This window comes from Panthera onca, chromosome B3 (genome assembly GCF_046562875.1).
Source record: "Panthera onca isolate mPanOnc1 chromosome B3, mPanOnc1 haplotype 2, whole genome shotgun sequence".
Lineage (NCBI taxonomy): Eukaryota > Metazoa > Chordata > Mammalia > Carnivora > Felidae > Panthera > Panthera onca.
The window spans coordinates 51,984,782-52,000,585 of record NC_138344.1 but is presented as its reverse complement, the minus strand read 5'-3'; the positions used below and the strand labels follow the sequence as shown (position 1 = coordinate 52,000,585).

The following is a 15,804-nucleotide window of genomic DNA, read 5'->3' as shown; positions in this document are numbered from 1 at the left end:
TTGCTTTGCCCCCTCCCTCATTCCATGCCTGTGGCCTCCAAGGGATTGCTTAGGATCAGTTGACTGAGGGACCCATTACAGATGGGTCTATATGATGTGCTGGTACCACATGAGAGTGGACAGCTGTAGCATCACAACCCCACTCAGGGGTGACTGTGAAGACAGTGGTAAAGGAAAATCCTCCCAGTGGACAGGGATTCAAGCCAGATATTTGATTGTCCACTAGGTCTGGAGTGAGAGATGGCCAGAGTACAGATCTACATTGATTCTTGGGCAGTTGCTGAATGATTTGGCTGGATGATCATGGCCTTGAAAAGAACAGGATTGGAAGATTGGTGACAAGGAAATCTTGGAAAGAGATAATGTGGCCGAATCCCTCTGGATGGGTACAGACTGAAGATATTCATGTCTCATATGAACGCCCCAAAAGGGCAGCCACTGCAGAGCAGACTCAATAATCAGGTAGACAAAATTCTGTGGTCTGTGGATGTCAGAGAGCTTCTTTACCTAGCCATGACAGTGCTTGCTCTAGGGTCTGTGAACAAAGAGGCTATGGGAACAGGAAGAGAGTATGGCAACAATAGAATTCTCCCTACAAAGGTTCAGCTGGCCAGCAGTATTGCTGGGTGCCTGGTGTACCAACGTCAGTGATTTATTTATAGTGAGCCAAATGAATTTTGTGAGAAGGGAGTATAAATCTCTGTACATCAAGCTCTGATTCAAACTGTTTTTGACATCTTAGGGGTTCCCTCATTGAGTTAAATAAATGTTTTGATGTGTGATCATGTTTGATTTGCCAGAGATCCATGATTTTACCTTTTTGAACATTATATTTTAGCAGCAAGCACAGTTTTTTCTTAGATTAGGAGTAGCTTGGGGGTGAGTGGTAAATCTTCTGGCCCTGCCATTGGTTAACTCCTAATAATTATCAGTTGAACCGAACAGAAAATGAACAAATTAACCTCTACACAGAATTTCTGATCCACAGGATGCAAGGAGGCAGTTTGCAGTCAAATTTGGTTAAAATTCGGGCTCTGCCACTTAGAAGCTATGCAGCCATGAGCAACTTATTCAACTCTCCTACGCTCAATTTCCCCATCTAAAAAATGCAAATAATAACCTACCTGCACCATATGGCTGTTACAAGGATTACATGAGTTGGTGCATGCAAGGTGCTTAGCACAGTGCCTGGCACATGGGAAAAGTTCTTTACAGAGAAATTTTTATTGTTAATATGAACTAACCAGGGTTTCCCATGCTCACTCGTCCAACCACTTTTGATTTTTTTTAACATTTATTCATTTTTTGATAGAAACAGAGCATGAGTGGGGGAGGGGCAGAAAGAGAAGGAGACACAGAATCCGAAGCAAGCTCCAGGCTCTGAACTGACAGCACAGAACCCAACGTGGGGCTCGAACTCACGGACCTTGAGATCATGACCTGAACTGAAATCGGACACCCAACCAAGCCACCCAGACGCCCCTCGTCCAACCACTTTTAACCAAAAATCAAAATGTGACGTGTTGGTGAGTCTTACCTATCTGGTTTCTTTGTTTTGTTTTGTTTTGTAAATACTGAAAATAGCTACAGACTACCTATTTTTTCCATATATTTTTTAACAGCTTAACTGTGATATAATTCACATACCATAAAGTCCACCCTTTTCAAAGTATATAATTCAGTGGTTTTTAGTATATTCCCAGAGTTGTGCAGACATCACTATCTAATTCCCTTACCTCAAAGGAAATCCTATACCCATTGGCAGTCCCTACCCATTCATCCCAACCCGAGCCCTAAGTGGCCACCAATCTATTTTCTGTCTCTGTGGATTTACCTATTCTGAATATTTCATATAAATGGACTCATATACGGCATGGTCCTTTATGTCTGGCTTCTTTTGCTTAGCATAATGTTTTCAAGGTTTATCCATGTTGTGGCATGAATCAGCCCTTCATTCCTTTTTATGGCCAAGTAATATCCCATCATATTGATATGCCGCAGTTTGTTCATCCATACCTCAGTTGTTGAACATTTGAGATGTTCCACTTTGGGCTACTGTGCACATTTGTGTTCAAGTTTCTGTGTGGGCAGGTCTTCATTTCTCTTGGGTACAGACCTAGGGGTGTGAAGATGCCTGTTACTGGGGAGCACAGATGGGTTGACCTCTGGTTCATGGTTCCTGGTTTACAATAAGGTTAAGTATTCACCAGTGATGTATTTGGTTCAAAGATGCATTTTCAATTGTCACCACCTTTGCATAAATGTTCATACCATACTTATATTTAGTTGTTCGTATTTATTTATGCAGTTAAATTAACTAGAGCATCATTCCTGAGCCCATCTCCTCACTAGAGGGTCTGCATCCTTTATACAATGACACAAACATACTAATTTCATTTTTTTCACCAGAAATGGCTGTGAGTCAGCCTACTCTGGAGACTGATCAGTCCTGAAGGCCAGCCTAGCTCCAGCCACGTCCCATCTAGAGAATGAAGGGTCTGTGCTATGCTTTAAAGAGTGACTTGATTTTCTCCTATCACGGGTGAAAGGGTGAGTGGTTTAGCCTCATGTTCTTGGAAAGGATCCACAGAGACAAAAAGATTCACTGAGAGCTTTCCCCCGACTTGCCTCATCAGAATCCCTGGCCCTGTGCAGTCCTTCCCAGTCCAGATCTCCAGAAACTATATCTATAGTTTTAGGACCCATTTTTTTTTTTTTTTTTAATTTTTTTTCAACGTTTTTTATTTATTTTTGGGACAGAGAGAGACAGAGCATGAACGGGGGAGGGTCAGAGAGAGAGGGAGACACAGAATCAGATAGGACCCATATTTTTAACCTGCTATTGACCTGCATGGTTTTTCTCAGCAGGCAGATTTGGGAAATGCAGATCTACACCTCCCTGCTCAGCGAGCTCTATAGGGCTTGGGAGAAAGTCAGCTGGCAGCAATACGGGCCCCAACTCCAACCCCAGTTAACTTAACCTATCTACTGGGATTACCCCAGGATCCTAAGTGGCCCTCATCTGAAAAGATTTTTAGCATTCCACAGGCCCCGGTTGGCCTCTAGCCTTTCCCAACTGCCTCTCTGTGCCCCTTTGGAACCTCCTTTGAGGACCTCTCCTCCAGTTCCTTTCAATGATCCTCATCCCCACCCTCCTTTTTTCCCAAGCTCCTGTGAGGGCCTTACTGCCCTCAGGGGGAGTTCTCACACAGTGGTTCTTGAGAAGGGATCATTAGCCCCATCAGCTGTTTCAAAGTATAGGCCCAATCCTGAGACCCTTTCAGGAGGCCCCCCAAGGTCCAAACTATTTTCATAATTATACTCTTTTTTTGTATTTGTGTCTTTTAAGACTCCCATTCTCTGGGGAGTTATCCAGAGGCTACTGTTATCTGGTAAAAGCATCACCAATGGAATATGGGCTTCTGTATTCTTGTGTTTTACAATTTTCTCAGTTTTAATTTCTAATATGATAATAGATACAATAGATATAATCCACATAACCAAAACTCAATAATTTTTAAGAATGTAGAGGGATCATTAAGACCAAATACCTTAAGAACCACTGGCCCAGATGAATCTCTACTGGATGATAATTACTACTTTGATACATGATTGGGGGCTGCTTAAGGAGGGGGAGGAAATGGGGGGAGGGCTGAAGTGAAGAAAAAGCAAGGGAAGGGAAATAGTGAGGACCAGAGGAGATGGAGGCAGGGGGTAGGCATGGGAAAAAGAGAAGGGGGGGGGTAGGAAGGGGTGGTGGGGCAGGAAGGATGGTGGACAGATGGAGGAAACAGGGAACTGTTGTTAAAGATGCGCCAAAGGCTGAGGTAGGTGCTTTACATATTTTAGTGTTCTCCCATTCTACACATGAGGAAACTGAGGCTGAGAAATTCAGGTATCATGTATCCTATGATAGAGGTACAGCTGGGTCTGAACCTAGGTGCACACCCTTTGTCACCATGCTATCCCCATCTAACTTACAGATGGGTCCTGGTGTCAGTGGTGCCACCTTCCAGTCAGCTGGCCAAGTAACCGTGAGAGTCCGGGGCACAAACACCTTTATGACATTTTGCTGCCTTTAAGCCACTTGTAATCTAGGGAAGGTGTGGAGGAGGTCCAGGGGTGAAAGAGGGAAGTAGATAGGGAGCGCCTGCCTCTGGTCTCTAGCTCATTCCAGAAGAGGGCTGGCAGCTGGGCCCCACTTCTGCGAGGCCGGCAGCGCCAAAGCAACTGCCTTGATTTCAGTTCACAGGTATTTCCCATAAATGTCCATCACCACACCCCCTCCTTACCTGACCCACCCTTTTTGCCTAACCATTCTCTAGCTGTGCACACCCAAGGGTACATTCATATGGACCCTTCACCACAATTGGTTTGGTAGCTTGCCCCCAAATCCTTTAAAAAAAAAAAAAGGAAAGAGAAGAAAAACTGATTAAAAAACTCCACTCAGCCTTATTTTCAATATGCAAAATACAATTTATTACCGGAGTTACCCTGGAGTCCCCACATGGTGTGGTATATTCCAAACCAAGTATTTCATTAATAAATACTAAACAACACCCACTGTGAAATCAAATACTTACGGTGGGCGGTGGTTTACTGCCAACGTGGGTAAGTGAGTGTTCTAGGGAATACGTTCATCATTTTTTTTTTCCCCAAAGCTTTTTTGATTGGAAAGTTATGGGCCATTTTTGCACATATACTGAAGATGCTCTCTGCCTCTCCAAACATAACCTTGAATTTGCCTCCCCATAGTCTAGGTGACTTTTCTTTTGTCCTGTATTCCTTCACTTCTAGGAGGTCCAGGTCAGAGTGCAGAGACACTAAAGTGTCTGTAGGAGAGAGGGAAGGGGATGCTATAACTAGGAGACCAGGAACAAACTCTGGGATGTTCTGGGAGTGCAGCTTGGGAATTCTGTGAGACACACTCAGGGGCCTGACCCTTAATCAGCTGGCAGGAGCTGGCTAGGCCCATTTCCCTGAGCCCTTGCCCAGACTGGATTCCACTGGGCAAGGGGAGAGAAGGTGGCTCATTCTGGGCTCTTTGGAGTCAAGCAGGGGCCTTGTACATTTCTCTCTCTACCCCAAGGCCTGCTGTGTAGTAAAACCCTCAGTAAAATGTTTGCTTGGCAAATGACTGAATCTAACCATTATATTTACTTAAAAATAATTAATGGAAAAGCTAGCCTAGCTTATTTTTGACTGGCCCATTATGATACCTAAACCAGTAGCTTTGAGGGCGGGCCTGGCATACACCCTGATGTTTGCAGGAAGCCCAGGGCCAGACCTGTCTGATGGCCATGCCCTGCTCCAGCTCTCGGAGGGCCTCTCTGAACAGCAGGGCCAGAACTACTACTAGGAGAAGGGCCAGGCTGGAGCAGGGCCAAGAGAGGAGACTGGATGACCAAGGGCCCTCAGCACACAAGCCCAAGGGCACCACAGGACCCCAGACCACCCCCAGGGCAGGCCTCCACCGGGAATGATTTTTGGTGTGTGAGGTGACCTTCTGTTTGATTAAGTAATGCAGGTCATGTTTATGAATGAAAGAAGAGCCCTCAACACCTTAAAAACAAAAAAGGACAAAGGGATCCCATAACAAAAATTCTTGGTGTCTTCCAGAAGGAAATGCTGAATTTCAAATAAAGACAAGGTATTTTTTATGTTATTTTTTCTCAATATAAGAGCAGCAAAGACATTATTACTCAAGACCTATCAGTTAATTTGCATATGTAATTACTTTTTCAATGCAATAAATATGAATATACTTTATATGGATATGATCTACTTTAGCCTGAGTGGATGCTATTAATTCTAGAACATCTACTATTACTAACAGGTTTTTAAATAAGTTTGCGGTCTTGTGTTCCTGCACAGAAAGGTTCTGGTTGCTCTGAGAAGCATTTGTGTCACAAACAGCATTCAGCTTTACTCTTCAATGACAGGAAATATCCTGTCCAAGTGATTGCATCATCACAGAATTCATAAATCAAACATCCTGTCCACTCAATGCCTATCTCTCCTTCATTTAGAACTGTTCACAGAGATGGAAATGTTTGATCTGAAAAAGACACTACCAGACTGAAAAAGAAATTATTACAATAAAAAAATTTTTACAAAGTGATTATGTCCAGGGGCACCTGGGTAGCTCAGTAGGTTAAGCATCCAACTCTTGATTTCGGCTCAGGTCACGATCTCACAGGTTCGTGAGATCGAGCCCTGCATTGGGGTCTGCGCTGACAGCACAGAGTCTGCTTGGGATTCTCTCTCTCTCCCTCTCTCTTTGCCTTTCCCCCACGCATGCACATATACTCTCTCTCAAAATAAATAAATAAACTTTAAAAAAAGTGATTATTTTCCAATTACATTTGGAATTGGAATCTTCTATCACAGACTAGTCAGCACAGTCTGCCTCATGTAGTGCATTAAGATCAGCACTTCTAGAGGAAGGTTCCAAAGACAGTGCACACTGAGAGGAATCAGATTTTAAAGTGCTCTGAAAAGAAATTTCATTTAAGGAAGTACTACAGGATATATTAAATGCTGAATCCTGTTGGTAATAGAATGAGATGAGACTATATAACTAGAATAACCTTAAAAATGGATAAATTTTAAAAAGTGTTCAAAATGCAAAACACTGTACTTGAAGGTGTCCTAGTGCTGGAGGCTCACACCAGTATCTTTCCAAGGGTGGTAGTTTTAATGGTAATATTGGGGACGCTGAGTGAACTTCAGCCATAGAGTTGCTCCTTTAAGCTAAGTTGCAGTAGCCCTCAGATCCTCTAGAAGAAAGATCTGTTTACATATGATGATTTCAAATTCTACTCTCAGGTGTGCATTGTGAAGAGACGATTAAGCCCAGACCTGCAAAGACACGAACACAAACAGATAATTTGTAGTCCCTTAGTAGTTAATGACTTACAAAACTGGAGTTTAAAGAGAGAAAATCAACATTAAACACACACACACACACTCACACCCCACATCCAAAATAAAGCACTCACATGTCTTGGATGGATTACACCTTACTCCTGGTAACTCAAAGGTACTTCTTTGGACCTATTCCCCCAGCCCCACTTAGTTAATCATCTGAAGGGCATCTGTGCTTTCTTATTAGGGACTTATAACTCTTAGGCTAAGTACCAAAACCATCTGTACCCACACTGAGTACATTAACATGACTACTAATTTAGGAAACTTGCCCAGGAAGATAAAGTCACAGAAAACTTTGTTGTTTTTAGGAACTTCACAAAAATCCTTTAATGTATTTATCCTAAGAGTAGATGACTCGACTACTCTCTTTAGAGAAGACCTCTCTCAGGCCAACACAGAGCATCAAAAATGATTGGTTACTTTTCAAGACTGTCTTCAAAATCCTCTTCCTCCCCCAACACTGTGTCCAGCAATCTTTAAACTATTATGCCACAAATTTGTCCAATCCTAATTAAATCCCTGCATCTGGTCTTAAACCAGACTCCCCAGCCCCGCACCTCATAAACATCTGTCTTTGTTATCCCCTTCTAAGACTGCCACTAAGATTGTCACGTTTGTGCTTTGTCCCCTAAATTTAGTTTTGCATTATGAACAGGCTATTTTGGAGATATTTCTGGGGAGCCAACATCCAACAAAATCATAGAGCTCTTTGAGAATCTGATGAAAGCCAAGAGGACACTTTTACCAGAAAAACGGACACACATGAAATATGACATATAATTTCAGGAGCTTCATGGGTCCCCTAAAGCCCCCCTGTGGGTCTCACAGGGCTATGTCACCGTGGGATAAGAACCCTGAACTATTGGGGGCACTCTGTGGTTTGCCAAAGGCTAGAATCAGAAGAATCCTACTTGTAGGATCAAAGGGAATCTTTTGGATCACCTACCTCAATTATTACCTCAGTTACATGCTGATACACAGTTTAATCTATGCCTGAACACTTGCATTGAGGGGGAATTCACTATCTCCCCAGGCAACTCATCCCTTCTGTGGCCATAGAGCTGAAGTTAGAGCTCTTTCCGGCTGACACAGCCCAGCCTACATTGCCCTCAGTCTCTGCTTTAAGAAGGCCAATCACTTCTCCTCTCACACACACAGTAAAACAGAAGAGCTGCTCTCTTACTCTTAGGGTATGATCCCATGACCCTGAGCAGAAAGCAGTCCCATCGGGGGAAACTCGTAGAGTGCTAACGCGGTTTTCATGTCCAAACAGGATGGAGACTCTGGACCCCTTGAGAACATCCCAGACATTGATGGTATAATCATTGTATCCAGCAAACAGCAGGCGACCTCAAAGTAGAAGGACATGATGTTTACTGAACCAGTTCCTCCCTTTGTTTTTCTTTTCATGACTTTCACTGACTCACTCAAGCAGTCACTTGCCCATTCATTCATTCAACAGTGATTTAGTGCCTGCTATGTGCCAGGCACTGTGCTTTGCCCTGGGGATTCAGAGAAGTTGCTGTCCCTTGTGGATGGTGGTGGTGGTGGTAGGCAGGCAGGCAGGCAGGCAGGCAGGCAAACACCTAAATTAAACACATGGTAGCACTAGGTGATAAGGGCTGTAATGGAAGTGCTTAGCTGTGTGTGAAGTGCTGTGTGACCATGGAGGAAGGGGGATCAAGGAGGGCACTGAAGAGGAAGGACATGAGTTGGCTCATGAGGGCTAAGTAGGAGTTCACCAGGCAGAGAAGGGAGGCAAAAGATACCGTAGGCAGCAAAGCAGCTTGCACGCATAAAAGCATGGATGCAGAATGGGGGCTGTGTCTGGGGAAACTGAATGGTCCTATCAGTGCTGCTCTTTCACTAGCAGCCTCCCCAGCAGTGAGGTCAGAGGAGCCATGAGCTTCGGGGCATTGAGAAAGGGGACTGCTGCTTCACCCCCTCCACCTCTGAAGGTATGAAGGGGAGAATGGAAGGCCGAGGAGGAAATGACTAATTAAAGGCACTACAGATAGGAAGTTTCATACAGCATTGTCTCAAAGAACAGCATTAGGTGGGCATAGCCTTCATCTCCCTTAAAATGAACAGGATAGGGGAGGCCACTTCAGGTAGGGTGAGGTGGGGTGGGGGGTCGTGGAAGAAAACTGGTGCAGATGTAGATTGCTTAACACACTGGTTCATAGGAAGTTCAGCTGAAAGCTGGATCGAGAGCTGGGTTTCATTTAGGTCCTGTCTTACAGTCCCAGGAATGTTTCTGAAATAAAATCTTACCACTGAGGGAGAAGTCCACACTGGATGCTCCAAATATGATACTCTCTTTGGAATAGATGGCGACCTCCCTGTCTGCCCGGAGGTCGTAGAGGCGACACTGGTGTGACAAAGAAGATAAAGAAGCACTTATTTCTGGCTCTGGGTTGGTGAAGAGATGACCACAAGGCTATATGCAGGTGATGGTGGCTTGTGTAGTTTGAGGGATAAGGGATATATCTCCAGTTTTCTCCCCTAGTAGTTTCTCCCTTAATTCTGATTCCTAATAATCTGCATGGATCAGTACAGATTCAAAGAAACAGCAAATACAGAAGACTTTTGGGGTACAAAAGCAAAAATTAAACCCTTCTTTTTTTCTGATAAAAGATACATATTTATTGTAGAAAATACAGAAAAATGCAGAAATGCCTAAAGAAGGAAATAAAAACCACCCCAAATCCTGAAAGTATTTACTAACATCTAGGCTATTTCCTTCAGTCTTATTTCCATTTTGTGTGTGTATTTAAATGGAATGGATATCTCATAATTCTATTAACATTAGGTTATGAGTTTTTTTTCTCATATCATTAAATAATCTTCAAAACCACATGACTAACATGGTTGTTGCATATTCCTCATGTGGATATATCAGAATATGTTTAGCCATGCCTTTTGATTGTTATCTAATTTTTCTCTTTTATAAATAAAAGGTTAATGACCATTCTTTTTTTTTTAAGTTTCTTATTTTTGATAGAAAGAGAGAGAGAGGTGGAGAGAGAATGCACGAGCAGGGGAGAGGCAGGGAGAATCCCAAGCAGGCTCTGCATTGTTAACAAGGAGCCCCATGTGGGGTTCAAACTCACAAACTGTGAGATCATGACCTGAGCAGAAATCAACAGTTGGATGCTTAACCAACTGAGCTACCCAGGTGCCCCTTGATGATCATTCTTCTGTAAAAATCTTTATGCACATCTCTGATGTTTCCCTTACAATAGTTAAGGAATAGAGTCTTTAGAATAAAACTGTTTCCAAGAAATAGTATGACCAGATCAAAGGGTAGAGATGTTACAAAAGCTCTTGATTTGTATGGCAAAACTGTCCTCTGTAAGGGTGGTACCAATGGTCCTAACTCCAGGCTCCTTTACTACATCACCTCCACGATGCAGCATTTCACTGCTAATCCAAATGAGCAATGATCACTTAAACTTGCATGTATTAGGTTACAGGTGGTCTGAAAACGTTTTCAGGTGCTTGCCATGTCGGATTTACTGCTTTGTAAACAGTCTGCATTGTATCCTCTTTTTTTTAAAATTAGGGTATTATCTTACTGATTATGCAACCCCATTTATATCTAATAGATTTCAATTTGGTCTGTCATATAGGTGGCAAGAATTTTTCCTAGATGTATGCCCTTATAATTTGTTACACATTTTTTGGCATACAGAAGTTTTAAATCTTTATTATTATTAAAACATTCAATCTACCCCTTTGTACTTTCTTCCATAGGACCAAATTAAGATGAAACTCACTATAATATAATAAGATATTACATGTTTTGAGGGCACCAAAGGCAACTTTTTTCTCTAGAAAAATAGGTCAACATAACTTGACAGTTAGTATCAAAAGCCTTAAAAGTAGGTCTATTTTTGACTTAGCAAGTTCATGTCTGGGAGTTAATTCTAAGGAAATAATAAATACCAAAAATATTTACTTATAGCAGCGTTTTTTAACAGAAAACAAAATCCCTGAAAGACCTAAATGTCCAAAAATTGACTAGTTAAGTACATTATAGCATGTCCATAACATGGAATACTATTCAATCACTAAGAAAATATAATGTAGAAAAGTTAATTACTGAGACACGAAAGTGTTCACAGTCTATTGCTAAATGAAAAAAAGCAAATTATAAAGCACTTTGTTAAAAAATAAGAAAGACAGAAAGGAATTCACCCAACTGTGATTTTTCTTGGGTTAGGAGATTAAGATATTTGAATCCCCCTTCCAACTTTTCCTCAATGAATTCACATTACTACTGTAATAAAAAAAAGTTTTTTTGAAAAATAAAATTAAACCACTGCATCTCTCTCTCAGATAGGAAAAGCTCTCTAACTTGGAAACATACCGTAGCATCATCTGATCCTGAAGCAAAGGCATCTCCACTTGGGTAGTATCTGTAGAGACAAAGTTTGAGTAGAAAGCACTTTATTTAGAGTGGTGATTCCCAATTCTTTTTTTTTTTTTTTATCTTATTTTTAGAGAGGGAGAGACAGCGTGCGAGCGGGGAAGGTCTAGAGAGAGAGAGGGAGACACAGAATCCAAAGCAGGCTCCAGGCTCCGAGCTGTCAGCACAGAGCTGGACGCGGGGCTCAAACTCATGGACAGTGAGATCATGGCCTGAGCCAAAGTTGGACGCCCAACCGACTGAGCCACCCAGGCACCCCTGGTGATTCCCAATTCTGAATGTCCATCAGAATCATCTGGAAATCATCTGAAAGGTTGTTCCATGTGAAGCCCATGGAATTGGAATCAGAATCTCCACTTCTAGGGACACAAGGACCACTCTTTACAGAGGCCAGAAAGGGAAGCTCATCTGGCTGGCCTACTGACCTCTAGTTTTCTTCCCTATAAGTAGGGAACAGTGACAATGGCCTTGCACAGTGTGGGTGAGGAGTAACTGAGATAATACGTGTGTCTGCACCAGGCAGTGAACACAGAACAGGCCCCCTGTAACCGTAGTTTCCATTGATCACACACCTCATTCCTGGGACTTGGGTCAGCTCAGAGATAAGAAAGTGATTATCCACACAGATGCTGGAATCAGATACCCAGAGCCTTGCTCAGATCTATGCAATGATCCCTTGCTACATGTGATACCTCTGGCAAAGGACTTCATCTCGCCCAGCCTCAGTTTCCTCATTTGAAAAGTGAGGATGATAATGCATATTCCCTGTTGTGGAGATTCAATAAGATAGTATAGGCAAAGAAATGAGCATGGTGCCAAATAAAAAGCATTCAGCAAATGATGGTTATTAATGTTACACTCATTGCCTTCTCAGTAATCAGCCTTCCTGGGGAGAAGGAAGTTTAAATTGAGACCTAATGGATATTAGAGGAAGAGATGTCAGGGTAGGGGGAACAGCATGGGTGAGAGAATGTGCATTTTAAAGCTTTATTTTGTGAATATGTAACGATTCAATTTATTTTGTGGCTTTATATTCTATCCTGCATCTTACCAACTTCATTTACTATCTGTATTAGATTTCTATGATTTTATAGGTAATTACTGCACATTTGCCAAAAGTAAGTGTCTTTCCCCTTTATCTCTATCTTATAGTTGAGGGCAAAGAGCTAGAAAATTCTTGCAAACATTTCTATTGCTCACGTAAATAAGCACTGTTATCTTGTTCTTGCTTTTAAGGAGAACAAGTCTAGTGCTTTCTCACTAAGTATAATGAAGATTCTTGGGTGATTATATTTCAAATACCGTCTTGACAGTGCCATCTTCCAAATTTACATGTCAAGTCCTCACCTCTCTCTTGGGATCCAGTTCATAGATCCCTACCTACTCAATGTCTCCACTTCATTGTATACAGGCATCTCAATTGTAAATATCCCCAAACAGAGCTCCATCATCCATGTGCAATGACTGACTCATACCTGCACTTCCTCCAGTCTTCCCTGTCTTAGTAAATGGATCACTGCTTACTGACCCTTATAAAAGGTTTGGGTTCCCAAGCTCAGGGTTCTTCTCCTGTAATGCAACCCCTGGCCTGTGCAGGTGTCATCTGGCCCTCTCCATTTCACCCTGTGGAATTGGGGCTCAGGAAACCAGCATCAAAAATGCTGATACCCTGGCTGATGCCATTGCTAGGAGTAATAATAAACCGTCCTTAATCTTGCACTCAGGAGTCTCATGTCTTCTACCAGCATGCTGGACACTGTGGCAGCCTAAACTGATAGCTTGCAGCTAGGGTAAAATCTCAGAAATGTCACAATTCTGGACCTTTCTGTCTCCACAATGTCTTCTTTACTTCCAGCCACCATCACCTCTTTCTTGAACTCACACAACAACTTTCTAATTGGCTGTAGTACTTCCATTCTTGCTTCCCTACAATCTCTTCTCCAAACAGCAGCCAGAGTGATCTCTTAAAGGCAAAACAGAGGCAATGTCAGCCACCCCCTACCTGGCCTGTGGTTAAGTCCTCCACATCTCATCTTACCACCCCAGCTCAAGCCTTGGCTCTTTCAAACATCACTTTCTCAGAGAGGTCTTCCCTGATCATCCTAAGTAATAACCCATCCCATCCCATCTGCCTAGTTTACTTTTCTCATAACACACTTATCACTACCTTAAATTAAGTTGTACATTTGTTTATTTGTATTTGTCTTGCCTCCTGCAGGGAAGTAGAGACCTTGTCTCTGGAACAATGTCTAGCATGTAAGTCTCAATAAATATTTGCTGAATAAATGAATGAGAAATACTGACTGTTTAGGGAGGATAATATCAAGTGCTCCTACTGCCATTAAATTAAAAATATCCAAGAGATCTGGCACGCTGTTCAGTGCCACCACAAATCAGCCATTCTTGCTGGAGAGACCTCTCTCAGCCAGGTAAACTGAGTCTGGAGGTGGTTCCTGGGCTGAGCAGGAACCCCAGGCCAGGGATTACCAGCAGAACAGAGAAGTTATGTGAACATTCTACTCACTGACCGGACACTGTTGATGTCGGATTCGTGTGTTTCAAAGGCCTGCACGCACTGGCCAGAGCGCATGTCCCACACCATGGCTTTCTTGTCACATCCCTACAAATGCAAAGTTATCCAGAGTTATGGCCACTGCAAGGACTGTCTACAGATGGGCATGAGTTCCTGTTATGTAACAGAGCCATTTCCTTTCCATTGGTAAATGGCTGACAACATGCTTTTCTGAGATTAGCTTTCCTCAACTGATAAGCCCTTAGAAAGCCAGAACCAGGTCTTGAGAGTGTGGGGGGAGCAACGGAAGGCACCCACATTTCTCTTTCAGCATGTTTTCTTCTTTCGCACCTTCCCAAGTTGGTGTAAACCCTCCAGAGCCTCCTTCCTGCTTTCCTCCTGGGCATTTCTCTCTTTGTTCTGTTTTCCCCTTCCTCCTTCCTCTTTATCTCTGCCTCTCAGCCCAGGGGGAGGGCAGGCATACAGTGGGTGCACAGTGGGACTGCCCAGCTTCATCTCAGGTGTATGGGGCAGCCCTGAGCAAAGGTGGAGCTGGGCCGTCTATACCTCTGCAGCATGCTGCTGGAGTCATGACCTCGCCAGCAGTTAGTTGGGTATCTCTAGCAACTCACCATCCTGGGCTTCTGCCTCAATACCTGTAAACACCCTCTCTGGGTTGCCAACATGACCAGAGATTCATAAACATGAGGTTTTCACATTATACTATCATGGTTCTAGGAGCATTTGACAAATTCCTGCAGAGCAACCCTGCTATCAAGCTTGGGTAGTACAATGTAGACTGTCAATGGCCAAATAATAAGAAGTAATGGCTTAAAGTTGGTATTTAAGTTGCTGGTTTCAACTCAGAGAAAAGAGTGTGATCAAGTACCAGAACTGGCATCTCAGGAATACCCACTGTGGGGATTCAGCACTCTGATTATCTTTAATGAGAATGTGGGCAAAGCAATCAGGAGTGTCTTCCAATCTTTTGAGGACACTAAACTAGAGGGAGTTTACTGCCCTGAGACAATATAATCTACAGGGATACAACAATTTGAAAAGACAGTGTAGTTGAGGAGGGATAAATATAGTTATTTAAAGGCACAGAAATGAAACATACACAGTTGGGGCCAAATACCCAAAAAGAAAATGGGGTCCCTGCCGATTACAGGCCTCACAGCCCTTACCTGATGCCCCACGCTAACACATGGGCAGCTTGGAGCAAAGGGCCCTTATGTCTTCCAGCTACAAACACCATGCAGTGGTGTGTCCAGCACTGTCCTCTCTCACCAGTGTCCTGACTAAAGTGAGGCAGGACCTGAGGCAGGTTCGCCTGCTCAGTTCTCTGTTCTTATTCGCCCCTGACATATGTATAACACATGGTCAACTCTTCCACCTACTGCTCATCTAGGAGAACATTCCAGATCCCTCTGTAGACTGACTGTCGGCAGCAGGAGACCCTCACAGTCCAGCACTGTCACTGCCCCCCAAGCAATGCCAGTGCTGTGGGAGTCGGGGGTGTGGAAGTGAGCTGAGGACAATTCCTGCAGCCCCTTCTAGAGAAGTGTCTGATCCAGTCCCCAAAATTGCCAGCATAAGCCTCCCATGGAGAAAAGGGCCCCTAGGGATTTTCCTTGGGTGTTTACCCCAGACACGAAGGTGTTGCCTGTTTCTGAGGGGGCCAGGTCCAAGCAGAGCACATCGGCCCCGTGCCCATGGAAGCTCTGCAGCAGCTGTCCGCTCTCCACGTCCCACAGGGCACATGTGCCATCGCCGCTCGCCGTCAGGATCTGTCCACAGAAAAGGACAGGAAGAGCATTGTTATTATGACTTCTGTCAGGGGAAGTCAATCAGATGCTTAAAGCTGGATGGGGGGGGGTGGAGGGGGGACGGAGCCTCCTTGAACACACACGGACACATGCCTCGCTAT

At 43.4% G+C, this 15,804-nt stretch overlaps 1 protein-coding gene across 4 annotated transcripts in view; it reads right to left on the bottom strand.

Annotated features, from left to right (window-relative positions):
* Positions 1-6,481: 6,481 nt before the first annotated feature.
* GNB5 (G protein subunit beta 5) overlaps positions 6,482-15,804 on the bottom strand; it is a 58,796-nt gene continuing 49,473 nt past the window's right edge. For all 4 annotated transcript variants that reach the window (XM_060618504.3, XM_060618508.3, XM_060618507.3 and 1 more), the window contains 6 exons: positions 15,521-15,664; positions 13,891-13,982; positions 11,303-11,351; positions 9,205-9,301; positions 8,114-8,280; positions 6,482-6,861 (listed from right to left, as the gene is read on the bottom strand). In XM_060618504.3, coding sequence (XP_060474487.1) covers positions 6,850-6,861; positions 8,114-8,280; positions 9,205-9,301; positions 11,303-11,351; positions 13,891-13,982; positions 15,521-15,664 — 561 coding nt within the window. In that variant the 3' untranslated portion in view covers positions 6,482-6,849. The remainder of the gene's footprint in view (positions 6,862-8,113; positions 8,281-9,204; positions 9,302-11,302; positions 11,352-13,890; positions 13,983-15,520; positions 15,665-15,804) is intronic.